A 13,170-nucleotide genomic window follows, 5' to 3' on the forward strand; every position below is an offset into this window, starting at 1 on the left:
TGTCTTTGCTTTCTTAATGAATAAATGATCTTCCCAATATCATTGTCATGTAAACTCACGTTATTAACTTGGCAGAGCAAAGTCTAATGGTGGCTGAGGGCCTACCCAGTGCCCTGCATGCTTATGTGAATTTGTATATGTTTTCTGCTTAGATAGTTCACACATGATTTTCTGGTTTTCCCAACAGTAAGTCTTATATAGCAGTATTAGGAAATAAGAGAGACAAAGCATGCTAAAAGTAGTTTTATTTCTTATCCCTCCTCCCCCACTGGCTTTGCCTAAAAATATATTGAATATAGTTTTCTTAAACTAAAATTTTATGACTTTTTTCATCTTTTTTACATAGGACATTTACATTATTTTCAGTAAACAATGCAGTCCACTATATTCAAGGGTAAGTATAAAAAAAGTCATTGTCAACCCTATCTTTAAAAAATGACCTCAGTAAGAGGACTGAATTCTAATGTAGGGATCATTTAAATTCCTAGTTCACAAACGCTAGTCAAGGAATCTAACGGTAAGTTGCTGGAGCACCTACAGGACATTCTGCCCTGAAACGAACGTCTACGAGAATGTCAGTCCCTGAGTACTTCAGCACACACCTTAAAAACATGTTAACTACTACAGTGCTGTCGTTTCCTCCTCTGGAAAAAGGTGGCTCTCCCTGCAGTGTTCCGAAGGGAGCTAGTCTTTAGTAGGAAATACCACAACAGCATCTAGTGGTTTGGTAGTTACTTTCCTGAATGCTTAAATTCCAGCAAAGCATTATTTTGCAAAAGTTCCTTTAGCCCAAACTCAGTGTCTCTGTTTGGATCTCTCTGTAAAAGAACTCTTTGTTCATCCATTCTTTTAGCTTGAGAGCGTAAAATGAGGCTAAAAAAGTCTTCATCGGGGACAGTTGGCCCCTTGGTGGCAGCAGGTGGTGGAGCACATCTCTGATCATCTAATCTGGACCCCTAAAGATGGAGAGGAATGAAAACATAATGACCAGAGAGGACAGTGCCAGGCTGTGGCATTTGTCAGTCACCAGTTAGATCTATAAATATTCCTTTTGGCCTTTTTCAGACACTTGGCTTCAGACCAGAAACTTGATAGAATGGGAATATAGTATATTATGTAGAAATGGGCTTCACAAGTGCATTATGTCATACTATTGCAACTGGTCACAAGTAATTTGATGCTAAAATGCAAGGTCAACTGTCCAAAAGTCCCAATGACAGTTGAAGGACTGGAGTCTTACCAGTAGTAACTGCCCAGTCTTTACAGGTGTTTGTATATAACACAATTTCTAGAATGACCTAGGCCAGGGGCCAACAAACTATAATTACTAGATTACATTTCTGAAATAATACTTTTGTGCCTTTGTTCAACCCAGAGGGGTTTTCAACTGTGCAGAACAGATGTCCCCAGTCACTCCCCATCCTCTTCACACCAAGTACCATTGCCTGCCTGTCTAGCACAATATACACACTTGGCCTCTGTCTTCCCAATAAGATGCAGGACCCTGCAAAAGCAAAAGCAACCTTGATATCCCAAATCGTACCTGTAACATCAGCGGTGTTCAGTATGTAGGCAAGTAAGTAATAAGGACCTGATCCTCAACGAGCCCTTCACAGGAATTTGAACACTGCCCGAGCTGTTCTACAGATGGAGTGTGTGTGTACACGCACCTGACACTTTACAAGGATGTCGAAGAAGTCATCATCGGGCTCCTTCTTGTCATTTGTCACCAGGCGCTCAAGTACAGACTGATTGTTGTTTTTTGTCAGACGGAGCCCTGGCAAATTACTGAAACTGGCCCTCTGGTCATCCAGGCGGCGGCTCTGTGAGCTGGCAAGAAGATCTAAGAACTCATCTGTGTTGGGGGACACCACAGAAGCAGATGGTGCTGTGGACAGGCAGGAAAGAGAAACCCGTAAATGTTAAATGCTGAAACACCTGTAGTCTTCGCCACCTTGCTCTCCCGCAGGGCACTGTCGCTGCTGTGGCCTTTCCCAGGGCTTCAGCTTCGCCCAAAATAACTGCGGTATGGGCTGGGTTTCAGAAGTAAACAAATGGTGTTGGTTTTTTTCTTATATAATTTCATCTAATGCTTTCTTTCTCTCCATGATCAGGATGGAAGTCATTTAGTGAACTAAAGAGATGAAAGACTGGTCAATCTTTTATTTATATATATATTTTTTTGTTTTTTGAGATAAGGTTTCTCTGTGTAGCCCTAGCTATATCCTGGACCTCACTCTGTAGACCAGACTGGTCTCGAACTCACAGAGATCCATCGTCTGCCTCTACCTCCTGAGTGGTGGGGACCGAAGGCGTACACTACCACCTCCCGGCTGAGACTGGCCAATATTAATTTATGTGGTAGAAATCATCTTTTAGTAGCAAAATATGAGTAATGTATTTTAGGCTTCTAAATTTTAGATATTTATATAGTATATACAAATAATAAGGCATATTATATAGTATATACAAATAATAAGGCATGTATTTCATAACTGCCTTGTATGTGTGTATGATGCTGCAGACAGAAGGGCCTACTACTCACCAGACAGATGCTCTACCACTTAGCAAGCAGCCTTTTTTCTTGAGTCAGGGAGGGCTTCACTATCTAATAACCCAGGCTGGCTTGGAATTCACTTTAATATCCTGTCTCAGTGCCTCATGCTAGGATTATGGGATCTCTTACTGTGTTTATATAACAAGAAGTATGAGAAATGACAGCACCAAAGACAACTATTAAAACTGGGGAAAAGCAGGTATCCATGGTGCCTGCTATCCCTGCACTTGGGAGGGAAGCAGGAGGATCGGGACGTCAAAGCCAGCCTTGGCTGTGCCTAGATAAGTGACGGAAGCGGAAAGAGCAGCAGAGGAGCCTTACCTTTCACCACCTTGGGGGTGGCAGAAGCTGCTGCCGTGGGTGCTGCACGACAGTTCTCCTGGAGGCAGCACCTCTGGTCATCCATCCTGTTGCTCTGAAATCGCCGTAGTAAGTCAAAGAATCCTTCATCTCCAATGTTGTCTGCACTGATTTTCTAAAACAGAAAAGTCTACTCTGCTTAATTGTTCCTCCTTTATCCTTAGGTCATCTGGGAACATCATGATGTAATCAGTTGCAAAAGGGAAAGATAGATATTAAAAACAAAAACTGGCCTTTTATTTTCAAAAAGAATTCGAGTGGCAATGTTGGTAATAAAGCGCTCCCATACTAACCCTACAAGAATCACTTATTTAATTTGTGACTTTTAATTCCTCTATTTCTTAGGCCAAAGTAATGTATCTGAAGCTTGGCTTGGACACTCAACTATGATCCTAGTTTCTTACAAACTGAGGCAGGAAGATCACAAAGTGAAGGGCAAGTCTGGCCAACTCGGTGAGAGTGTCCCAAATAAAATCTAACAAGTTCTGGGATGCAGCTGTGGCTCCGTGGTAGATCACACAGCTTGTTCAAAGCCCTATATTTAATCTCCACTACAAGAATAAAACGCCTCAGTCTCCAGCGAGATGCTCCAGACACCACTAGGTGCAGTCATGCCAGCTGGCAGTGGCTCTGTGATCTAAGAAATGCAGACCTAGGTGGGTGGAGCCACTGTATGCCTAAGCTACATGGTGAAGTGCAAACTGTGTGCATGTGGTCTTGTCAGAAAGAAATGCCACTGTGCTGCTGTATTAGCAATACAGAGTTACCCCAGGCTCAATGACTCCATAATAGGATTTAAGTAAGTTAATTTTTGTAAACTAACAGAAAAGTAAGTGTATTTTCCTAACATGACTATCTCCACAGTGTTTTCCATGCGGGGACACCACCAGAGCTAGGGATCAAATGCATAAATCCTTATTAAAAGGCCCTGGAAAAACTTGAATTAAGTGTTTGAAGGAAGGAGGGGTTTGGAGTACTCCAAACCTGAATAGTATATGTAATGTCTAATACAAGCAATTGATTTTCCCTAAGTATTGCAATAAAGGTATATACATACAAAATGTCATAGTCCTAAGAAGGGAGTAAACTAGCTAAGGTCTCATGTATTTGTATTGGCTCTTTTAAAAATGAACAGCATTTGCCATTTGGAGATGTTCTGTACTGATAAATATGGTTCCAAAGGTTTGTTTACAGGACAGTGGACAGAAAGGCAGAGGTGGGTTACAAAAGCATCTGCCTTTATAGGCAAAATACTAAGTTCTGAACTTCAGTGGCTGTGCAGCTAGTGACAGGCAGTTCTGTACAGATGCCTCATGATCCAGGCGGCAAAAATGAAAGCAGAGGGAGATGAAGTCTGGAGAAGAGACGGTAAGTATCAGACGAAGACGGGGAGGAGGGAATTTTCTAGAAGTGAGACATACAGATCTGAAGAACAAAATGATGAGGTGTGGGTAAGACAAGGGAAGCTGGAGGAACACCTAGCTCTGTGGGGACAGCACAGGACACCCTATAAGCGAGACGGAAAGAACAGGTGGGGCAGGAGGTAAGCTGGATGGGACGTCCGGAAATGAAGTGTTTCCCAACTATAGTCATACGTTATCACCAAGACCTTGTTCTAGGCGCAAAGGGCCTGTGATTTACAATTCTGAACATCAAAAGCAGCACGGGGACTGGGCATGGTGAGGAAGATCTTGTCTCAAGAAGTTCAAAATGGAAACAAAGAAAAAAAAACCCACAGTAGGTTTCAAAAGCACATAGATTTTAGCTTGGTTCAGGAGTCTGCAGAAAATAGCCCGGAGCCTTAGTTCTGCTGCATCCCTGGCCTGTCTGTACAAAGCCCCGTAATTCTTCCTTTTGTTAGCCCAAAACCAAAGAAGGGCATACAGTCATCAGTGGAATTTTGATTTAAAAAAAAAAACAACTTTTTTTTAAGCTTTTTTTTTTTTTTTTTTAAGCTCTTCATTGACTAAAAATGGGACTTGGTGAAGAATGTTCTGGTTCTCTATCAGGATATAGAGGAACTAGTTAGAGAGTTCTTTGATACTGAACAATAAGCCCACAGTGTCTTGAGTAACTTAAATTCAATAAACTGGTATACTGGGCTGGAGAGATGGCTCAGCGGTTAAGAGCATTGCCTGCTCTTCCAAAGGTCCTGAGTTCAATTCCCAGCAACCACATGGTGGCTCACAATCATCTGTAATGGGGTCTGGCGCCCTCTTCTGGCCGTCAGGCATGCACACAGACAGAATATTGTATATTTTATTTTTTGTTTGTTATGTAAACTGGTATACTTTCTTAATGAAAACGCAGTTATGGTTTCAGTAACAGGATGAGATAAAAGCCGATGCTACTAAATACTTTTTTTCCATCTGTTTAAAAATCCATGAAGATAAAAATCCACTGGCTTCTGTTTCACTAGATCTAGTGCTGTGAAAATGACTAATTCATTAAAAATAAAACCCTTGAATACCTGGATTCACTTTGTTCTGGCTTCAATCACAAGTTAGTCTTACTAGCAAACAGTAAAATAACCAGTGCTTTGCCACAGTGACTTAAATAGTAATAACTACTGTCCAGAACAATGGAGCAATTTATGTCCGGAGTAGGTCCCAGCTGAGAACCAGGAAGATAGACAGAGACACATCCTATCCTCAGACTAATACATGTATTACTTGTTTATCAACAATTCAGTGTGAATACAAGTAGGCACTTAACAAACATCCCAAAACAAAAATCCTCCCAGGCGATACCGTCTGAGGATTTGGGGCGCGGTGGTCGATGGCGTTGCTGGCGTCCTGAAGAACTTTAGAGCTGGTGCTGCCTTTGTACTTCTTCCCCTTCAGTCTGCTGACAAACAGCAGCTTTGCAGAAGGCTTGGCAAGAAGAGGCTTTTGTTTAGCAAGAAGTTCACTGCTCCAGTTTGGGACCTGCAAGTTGTAGGTGGAAAGCAAGACATGAAAACCCCAGTTCACAGCTCACGACCAGTGTGGGGGAATTAGAGATCCTTGGCTGGCGTTTCTGTTACCCTATGTTTTGTTTTGTTTTCAGACAAGGGGTCTCATGTAGCCTTACTGGAACTCATTTTGGCCATGAGCCTTCTGCCTCAGCCTCACAAATGTTTGATGAACCCATTCAACAAATTCAACAACATATAGCATCCTGTACACGCTTTTATGAACACTAGAGTTAAAAAACAGTTTACCCAAATCCTTTGAAAATACATTTTGAATGGTCAGAGAAGACCGTTATTCTGGTTGTAAATTACATAAAAATCTGTTACAGCTAGAAACTTGTGAGGATATGTAGAATTTTTAATTAAAAATTAGTATCTAAAGTTTATAATACAAATAATTTGTTGATAAAACTAATGATTTCACTAATGCGAAATAAATTCTCAGACGACAGAGAAAACACACATACTCCCCACCTCTCTCACACAATGAAAATTTTTTTAAAGAACTGATTCCTCTAGAAACTTTTAAATTACATTTGTTTACTGTGTTTGTCATGACACACGCAGAGGTCAGGGACAACTTGTGGGACACAACCTGTCTCCAGGTTGTGAGGCTGAGCGGCAGGCACCTTTACATAATGAGCCATCTCACACGCCCATGTTTTGAAACATCTTGTTAAAATTTAAAAAAGATCTTAGATATGGACCTTTAGAGGCTAGTTATGCAGAAAGTATCAATAATATATAAACCATATGCTAATTATAACAGCAGAAGAGAAGGGCACTTAAGGGCATGCAAAGATGAACTTTTTCACACATGGAGCCCATGCTGGCCTCCAACTTCAGTCCTGCCTCAGCATCCATGCTAGGGGTGCAGATGCAGCCTGCTATGCTAGGGGTGCAGGTGCATGCTACCGTGCCAAGCTGAAAGATGTTCCTGATATATGACTACTGTATAGGAAACAGTATCTATAATATTCAAATGAATATTGGACAGTTATTAATGTCTGAAGTTACTATGGGATGGGAGATTACTGATTCTTTTGATTATAATTTTTTAAAGTTGTTGCCAGGCGGTGGTGGCGCACGCCTTTAATCCCAGCACTCTGGAGGCAGAGGCAGGCGGATCTCTGAGTTCAAGGCCAGCCTGCTCTATAAGAGGTAGTTCCAGGACAGGCTCTAGAAACTACAGGGAAACCCTGTCTCGAAAAACCAAAAAAAAAAAAAAAAAAAAAAAAAAAAAAGTTGCTATAATGAGGGGCTGGAGAGATGGCTCAGTGGTTAATAGCATTGCCTGCTCTTCCAAAGGTCCTGAGTTCAATTCCCAGCAACCACATGCTGGCTCACAACCATCTGTAATGAGGTCTGGTGCCCTCTTCCGGCCTGCAGTCATACACACAGACAGAATATTGTATGCATAATAAATAAATAAATATTTTTAAAAAGTTGCTATAATGAATCTGTTTTAGAAGAAAGTACTTTATAATCCTGCAGAGGAAGAGGAGAAAGGAGTATAGGAACTAGAGGGGTCAAGGACAACATGGGACAGCGCACACAAGCACCTAACCTGGCCTCATAGAGACTGACAAGGAGCTTGCATGAGACTGACCTAGGCACTCTCTATATGTTACAGTTGTGTAGCTTGGTCCTCTTGGGGGACTCCTAACATTGGTAATGGGCTGTCTCTGATTCTTTTACAGGCTTTTGGGACCCTTCTCATACTGGGTCACCTTGCCCAGCTTTAATACGTAGGGGAGGTGCTTAGTCTTCCTCCAACTTGATATGCCATGTTTTAGAGATACTCAAGTAGACCTACCCTTTCCTGGAGACAGAAGAGAAGGGGATTGAGGGTGGGGTGGGGGAAAGGAACTGGAGAGAGAGGGAAGTATGTGGTAGTGGGGGCTGCAGCCAGGATGTAAATAGAAAAAAACAAGTACTTTGTAATAAAGGCAAAGAAGCCTATTTCAACCATGTGAGTTAAGCTGAATGAGAGTAGAAACAGCCTTGATTTGTCCTCTGACATCCTTCCAATTAGAATCTCTTTTCTGCACCTGCTGTCAAAAAAATATGCTGGGCAGTCATGGTGTGCATGTTTAATCCCAGCACACTGAGGGGGCAGAGGCAGGTGGATTTCTGAGTTTCAAGGTCAAGCCTGGTCTAGAGTGAGTTAGACAGCCAGAGCTACACAGAGAAACCCTGTTTCAAAAAACAAAAACAAAGGAAGGATGCATCTTGAATAAAAGGTATTTACTTCAGCTAAAAGGTGAGGAAAAAGTCCTGCAGTACTAGAAACTTGCTGCCTGAGTCTCAGAACCACAAAAAAATCAGCAGTAGTGAATATCTGTAATCACAGATCTCCCCTGGGATGAGGGGTGGGGAGAGCACATGACAATCAGCCAGAAGCTTGTGGGCCAGCGAGCTTGGCTATTCTGTGCAGAAGAGGGAGGAAGAGAGGGAAAGAGGGTGCAGTAGAGGAGCGATGACTCAGAATGCAAGGTGGGGGCTGGTAACATGGCTCAGAAGGGAAAGCTGCTTGCTGCCAAGGCTAATGACCGCGTTTGATCCCTGGGTCCACACAGTGAAGGGGGAGAACCAACTCGTACAAGTTGTCTTCCGACTTGTGCACCCACTGGCACACATGAATGTTTTCTTTATTAAAAGGTGGAAGAACAAAGTAGTTCCCTGACTTCCACACATGTGGCCTGGAGACATGGGCACACACATGTTCACACACAACAGTGATGTTGCTATGTAATTGAATGACAAAGAAGTATTGTTCTTGCTTTTAATCAATCTGGTATCCTTTCAATTAAGAACTTTGAGGGGGAGGTTTGAGACAGGGTTTCTCTGTGTAGCTCTGGAGTCTGTTCTGGAACTCACTCTATAGGCCAGGCTGGCCTCGAACTCACAGAGATCTGCCTGCCTCTGCTTCCTGAGTGCTGAAATTAAAGACATGCACCACCACTACCTGGCTAAAAACTTTTTTTTAACAAGGCAGACATCTCAAAATAGCCAATATACATATATACACAAGTGACACACACACACACACACATATATACACACATACATATATATACATGTGTGTATATATATCTCACATGACATCATGCTGTATTCACTCCTTTTGCACTGGTCTTTTCTGGTTCTATTTAAAAGTGAAAGTGATATCCACATAGGACAAGGCTGATGTGGGTTGCCCTTCGGTATGCTATGAATGTGTTTTATTACTATCGGTAATAAAGAAGCTGCTTTGACTTATGGCAGGGCAGAATATAGCTAGGCAGGAAATCCAGGGAGAAACAAGGTGGTATCAGAGACAGATGCCAGCAGCCACAGGAGAAGCAAAATGAGGGGTAAAAGCCACGAGCCTCGTGGTAACAAAGAATTGTAGGAAGATAAGGCCTACAAGGCTGAGAGATGAGCCAACCTGCAGTCTGCCTGAGGGCCTAGCAACAAGTGCTTTCAGAGGTCCTGGCGGGCCTAGCCAATGAGGGGTAGCCATGCAATGTCAATGGATGGGAAAGCAGCCTGGATGCTGGGAGGAGAGCATGCAAGGCTCTCCCCGTTACTGAATAAACGAGTCTGCCATTTGCCTTTTACCTGACTCCCAGTGTCTATGCCACTGACACTGCCTTCTCACCCACTCCCCCGAGGGAGCTGTTAGGACCCAGCAACATCAGGTGCCCATGCAGGGACTTGAACCCTGGACCCTCAGATAGAAATGGGTTAATTTGAGTTATAACAGCTAGTTAATAATAAGCCTGAGCTAAAAGACCAAACAGTTTATAATTATATTAAGCCTCAGAGTGGATATTTGGGAACTGGTGGGTGGGAGAGAAATCTCCAGTTACACAAACCTTAACCTCTTTTACTTAAAAGTTACTGAAATACTGTTACAGTTCATGGAAATTTAAAACATAAACCTGCCAACCTTTTCTGGTGTTAACTTCATAAGTTCCATATTTTCCATACTGTGTCTTCGTCCCAGCTTGGAGCGTGCACCTTTGTAAAAAAAATAATAAAAAATTAAAAATTTTTAAAAATTAATTCAAATAATCCAGGGAGCCCTTCAGAACACAAACTTGGCATCGCTACATGATTCCACTCTCACATCTGATCCGCAAACCCTCATGGAAGGAGCACAACATTTAAAGAATAATTATTTTCCACACAACATAAAAATAGAGTCCCTCTAAAACGCTTTGATGTCAGAAGCCACATTCTGGCTGCAAGCTAAACCAGTGGTTTCTAACATTACCCTTTGATTTAGAAAAGGCATTTATAATAACTGGTTCATATTCTCTGTGATGCTTCAAAGAAACCAAAACACGCTGTGGTCTAAGTGAGTGAAATCACGGGAAAGCTGAAGGCCTTCAGTCTTGAAAGAATTAAAAATAACACCCTGGTTCCACACAGTTTCCCCAGGTTTCCTGTTTCCAGACAGGTTCACTGTCAGGACACAAGCCAGATAGAAGCCGAGTTTCAAAAAACCAGCTTTTGTTCATATTGTTCAATATTAAGTACAGAGTTTCTGTAACCAAACAAGTCTTTAAAAATTAAGTTGTATTTTTTCTAAAAACTTATTTTATGTGTATGGGTGTCTTGCTACATGCATGTCTCGTACCACGTGAATGAAGCCCTGGTTGATTTTTCATTATTTAAAGAGTATGTTATTAGTTGCTGTGATCAGAACCATGTAGATGAAACTTTACATATTTACCAACAGCAGGAAGTCCAAGAACAGAGCGTGCTGTGATTTAACGGCACTGATTACTCTGCGTTCTGCAGTCGCTCATCCAGCATGCTCCGTTAAAACCCGTTTGCTTTAAGCACTTTCCTGGATTTGTTTTGTTTTGAGGAGTTTTGAAACTTTATTCATGAGTGAAGCTGGTACTGTTTATTTCTAGTTTAGGTATCAAGGTTATATGATTCTCAAGCTGATGAACTTTCCCAGTGTTTCAGTTATCTGGAAAATGCAGTGGTTATATAGATGGTCCCTAGCTTATACACTTTGAACATTCAATAGAAACTGTTTACTGAGTTTGGATCGTCCGTCCTCCGTCCTCCCCCCCCCCCCCGCCCCGGGTATCTGAGCAGGATATTCTCATGGTCTGGGCAGTTATAAGTGGGAGGCAGCTTCTAGATCATCAGGAAGCCCACCTGCACTCCGATTAGTGTAAGTACTGTTTAACTTGGATGTGTGACCCCATCAAAAGGTGGGGACAACTGTGAGCTTCCATGTTTCCTAGTGGGAAGACTTTTAATACCTGACCTAACTTCTTTATGATTTGTTATGTTTCTAGAAATAGGTATTTCTCCTAGGTTTTGAAATAGATTCCTCTAAAATTATACTAAGTCATTCACCTTTTCAATCTGTACAACTATTTTGAGTGCTCCCTTCTCTTTTTCAATTTCTCTTTATAAAAATAATCTTGTAGATCTGCTCACCTTTTAAGAACCAAATTTTAACTTTAAAGAAAATCTTCATTGCATTTTGTCTGAATATAGACATGCATGCACACACAAAGTTTTAAAAAAATTCTTTTAAATACAAATTTTGCTGAAGAACCAATACAAGTAACATGCCACAGAAACTGAAGTACAGAGGGGTAGAGAGATGCTTCTGTGGCTGAGAGCACTTATTGTTTATGCAGAGGGACCTGAATTCAGTTCCCATATCCACACAGTGGCTCACATCCACTGTAATTCCAGTGTTAGGGGCCCCAATGCCCTCTTCTGACCTCCTTAGTCACCAGGCACACATGTGCACAAACACACATGCAGACAAAACATCCAAACATAAAATAAAAAAATTCATTGAAATACTGTATTTTCACTGTAACTTCTAAGTTATATTTAATCTTATTTAAGAATTCCTCAATCTACAAGTTATTTAGAAGTATGCTTTTAAGTTTTCAAATGGATGTTCTGTTTCCCTGTGTGTGTGTGTGTGTGTGTGTGTGTGTGTGTAACAGTACATGGGGCTTGGTCCTTGTGCATGCTATGGGCAAGTGTTCTGTCACTAAGCCACACCACAGTCCTCTTTAGTTTTTAGGCCAGCATCACTGAGTTGCCCAGCCTGGCCTTAGATTAGTAGTGGGATTTATAGGTGTGTGCCACTAGTTCCAGACATCTATGCTACTTTTTCTTGATACTAATTTCCAACTTAATTGCACTGTGCTGAGGACAGGCTATCTAAGAGATACAGAGCCTATGAAATTTTTATTTTCTATATTGGGTTTAATTTTAATTACAAGGGTTCAGGGTTAAATTTTAATTATAAGCTGTGAAGTGATCAGCATTTATATTTTATGAAGTCCATGTTTTTCACTTCTTAAAAAAGATTTTATTTTCATGCATCTGCATATGTGTCCTGTGTTAAGCATGTACCTGTGAGTGCAGGAACCCCCAGAGGCCAGAAGAGGGCTCTGGATGTCATGTAGGAACTAGGAATGGAACAGGATCCTCTGGAAGAGCAGCCAGTGCTTTTTACTGCTGAGCCGTCTCTCCAGTCCCAAGAATTTTCCTACCTTTCTAAAAAGTTCTTCTGAAGGCACTGAACTTGGACATGGACTAGAACGAAAAAGGATAAATCTGTTCCAGCGGTAGATGGTGAATAGAGAGGGAGGCAGAGCAGGGGAGGCGAGGCTCAGGGGCCGAGCCCTGGGCATTAGGGATGTACCAGATGGGGGATGAAGAGCAGAGGAAAGAGTGGACAGCCAGGGTGTGAACCCTGAAGTGCAGAGGACGCCGCATGTGGAGTGACCAGCTGCAGGAAACACTGCCGAGGATGAGTGTGACCTTGAGAAGAGGTGCCACGCCAGCATGCAGCGCCGGTGAGTGGGTTCCGATGGCAAGAGGCGGCAGAGGAGACGCTAGCGCGGGTCTAGAGCTAGGGCTCGTGACGACACGTGACAGTTTTAAAAGATGGGAATTCTTACAACACACCGACTTACAGGTTAAACACTGGGAAACTTTATCTAGGTACAATAACCGATTACAAAGCACACTGCAATTTATTACACACACCCCACTTCAGAATCTTTTATGAAATGTTCTTTGCTGTCCTGAGATTATCAGGACAGACTTCTTGTCATGATCTCTGAGTTTAGAGAGGAAAACTCCAGCGACAAAGGTAATTGTTTTCACCAGCTTTCAAGTCTGAAATGCTGTATCAATGTTTTCTGGACCAAGAATTTCAGTTTTTAATTTTGTGTGTGGGTGTTCTGTCTGCACATATGTCTGTCCACCACTTCTGTGCCTGGTGCTGAAGGCCAGGAGGGGAACAGAACCCTTG

At 42.0% G+C, this 13,170-nt stretch overlaps 1 protein-coding gene across 2 annotated transcripts in view; it reads right to left on the reverse strand.

Annotated features, from left to right (window-relative positions):
- Positions 1 to 230: 230 nt before the first annotated feature.
- Gpsm2 (G protein signaling modulator 2) overlaps positions 231 to 13,170 on the reverse strand; it is a 43,737-nt gene continuing 30,797 nt past the window's right edge. For both annotated transcript variants that reach the window (XM_038311981.2, XM_038311980.2), the window contains 5 exons: positions 9,805 to 9,875; positions 5,668 to 5,844; positions 2,879 to 3,032; positions 1,671 to 1,888; positions 231 to 956 (listed from right to left, as the gene is read on the reverse strand). In XM_038311981.2, coding sequence (XP_038167909.1) covers positions 732 to 956; positions 1,671 to 1,888; positions 2,879 to 3,032; positions 5,668 to 5,844; positions 9,805 to 9,875 — 845 coding nt within the window. In that variant the 3' untranslated portion in view covers positions 231 to 731. The remainder of the gene's footprint in view (positions 957 to 1,670; positions 1,889 to 2,878; positions 3,033 to 5,667; positions 5,845 to 9,804; positions 9,876 to 13,170) is intronic.

Source organism: Arvicola amphibius, chromosome 14 (assembly GCF_903992535.2).
Source record: "Arvicola amphibius chromosome 14, mArvAmp1.2, whole genome shotgun sequence".
NCBI lineage: Eukaryota > Metazoa > Chordata > Mammalia > Rodentia > Cricetidae > Arvicola > Arvicola amphibius.